The sequence below is a fragment of the Loa loa genome (assembly GCF_000183805.2).
Source record: "Loa loa unplaced genomic scaffold supercont3.38, whole genome shotgun sequence".
Taxonomy (NCBI): domain Eukaryota; kingdom Metazoa; phylum Nematoda; class Chromadorea; order Rhabditida; family Onchocercidae; genus Loa; species Loa loa.
In genome coordinates this window covers 261,673-263,411 of record NW_018108218.1, presented here as the reverse complement: position 1 = coordinate 263,411, position 1,739 = coordinate 261,673, and the positions used below count along the sequence as shown (strand labels likewise).

General features: G+C 34.0%; 1 protein-coding gene across 1 annotated transcript in view; it reads right to left on the bottom strand.

Annotated features, from left to right (window-relative positions):
* Positions 1–769, bottom strand: part of LOAG_17078 (procollagen-lysine,2-oxoglutarate 5-dioxygenase) — a gene marked incomplete at its 3' end in the record, with an annotated part of 6,690 nt that extends 5,921 nt beyond the window's left edge. Inside the window, exons 1-2 of the mRNA XM_020449739.1 lie at positions 541–769; positions 242–327 (exon numbers count right to left, since the gene is read on the bottom strand). Of these exons, the coding sequence (XP_020306701.1) occupies positions 242–327; positions 541–759 (305 nt within the window). The 5' untranslated portion in view covers positions 760–769. The remainder of the gene's footprint in view (positions 1–241; positions 328–540) is intronic.
* Between the last annotated feature and the right edge of the window lie 970 nt (positions 770–1,739).

The window sequence follows — 1,739 nt, the reverse complement described above, 5'->3', positions numbered from 1 at the left end:
ATATATATATATATATATATATATATATATATATATATATATATATATATATATATATATATGTATATATTGTATATAAGTATGATATAAGAAAATTTTTTATACAACATGAATATAATATAATATAAATAAAAAAATAAATAAACAAGTGAATAAACAAACACAACATAATGTAAGTAAATAAACCATATAAATAAATAAATATATATTTAATTTATATAATATAAATTTGAACACTTACGCATCAACAAACAGTATTATTAAATCATCCCTGTCTTTATACTTTCCCAAAGACTTCCGTAAAATGCGTATTTTCTGTCCACCACCCTAAAAATAATCCTTTTGAAGATACTTCAATCAAACAGATTTTTTCATTTCCAATTAAATCAACATTAATCGAATGAGTAAAATTTCAGAAATGGAATATACTTATTCAGCAAAGTGATTCTGGAGAATGATGAAGGAATGGTTTACTTGAACAATTGCAGTTAATTCGAAAATATAAAGATATTGTCTGGAAGAACAACAAAACGGATCGACCTGTTCGACGCGAGTATTACCTCCTCGCCACTCTTCGCCCATACCAAATACTTCTAGTCTAAAGTGATTAGTATGAGCCGTGCGTTTCAATCGTCTCAAGCCGTCTGTTTCTTCTGTTGCAACTGTTACCACAAGCAACTTCGGCACATTGTTTGCCTCTTGCGCCATTATTCTACACATAGATACAGCACTTAACGTTAATACCCATAGCCCTGTCATCCCTGAAAGTATTCAAATTTTAAAGAATTTGAATCTTTTAAAAGTACGTCCGTTACGAGTTCTATTGAATTCCAATTCACTGACGTGTAATCCCTCTTTTGCATCATACGTTAATGCATCACATTTCAGCGTCTTGTATGACGAGGTATCGTCTGTTTCACTGAGACGGGAAGAGATCCCAAAAGGCGTGCTGGATCGATCTGACCACCGACAAATGAAATAGCTTGTCGCTTATTTTTGGAAATGAGAAGGGTTACAATTTCCTGCTAATCTACTGGAAATTTCAGTAGGTCCAAGCATACTGGCAGTGGGGGTTAAAGGTTAAATTTGAATTAATATGTGGTAGCCCTCACTGAATCAATATTATCTTTGAGGTTGTGCTGGGATCGTTGTAACGAATAGAAAACAATCAAATAGTATATCATTACGATAGCCTAAGCCAGCGATAAATTCTCGAAATATCTTCCCTCACAACCAGTACTTAAAGTGCAGAAGTTCTTGCCTCTCTTGTTGTGTATTAGCAAAGTACATGGGATATCTCAATGTGCAGCGAGTAGTAATATCCGATATCTCCCCGTTACATGCAGGCCATTTCATTTTAATATCCATTGAAGTCAGAAAATAGAGACCATAACAGCCTCTGTGCAGTGCGGGATGAATTCAGTGTATGCTCCCTTGTCAAGTTTAACCGATATCAATAATGGTAAAAATACAGTGAAGCAAGCATGGCACTAAGGAGGTCATACGTGACAAATAGCATTGGTAGGGCTAGAAACCATTCATTACATTAGGGAAGAGAGGACAGGTCCATGATTAAGAAACACTGAAAATCCATCTAAACAAGTAGTGAATGTGTGAATGCGATAAAACGTAACTGTTATGTAGCTAACACTACAAGACTCTTCCAAGCTAATCGATCGTATTTGATGTGATCTCACATCTATGAAATTGTACTCTAAATATGCCTTAATAAACTCAAT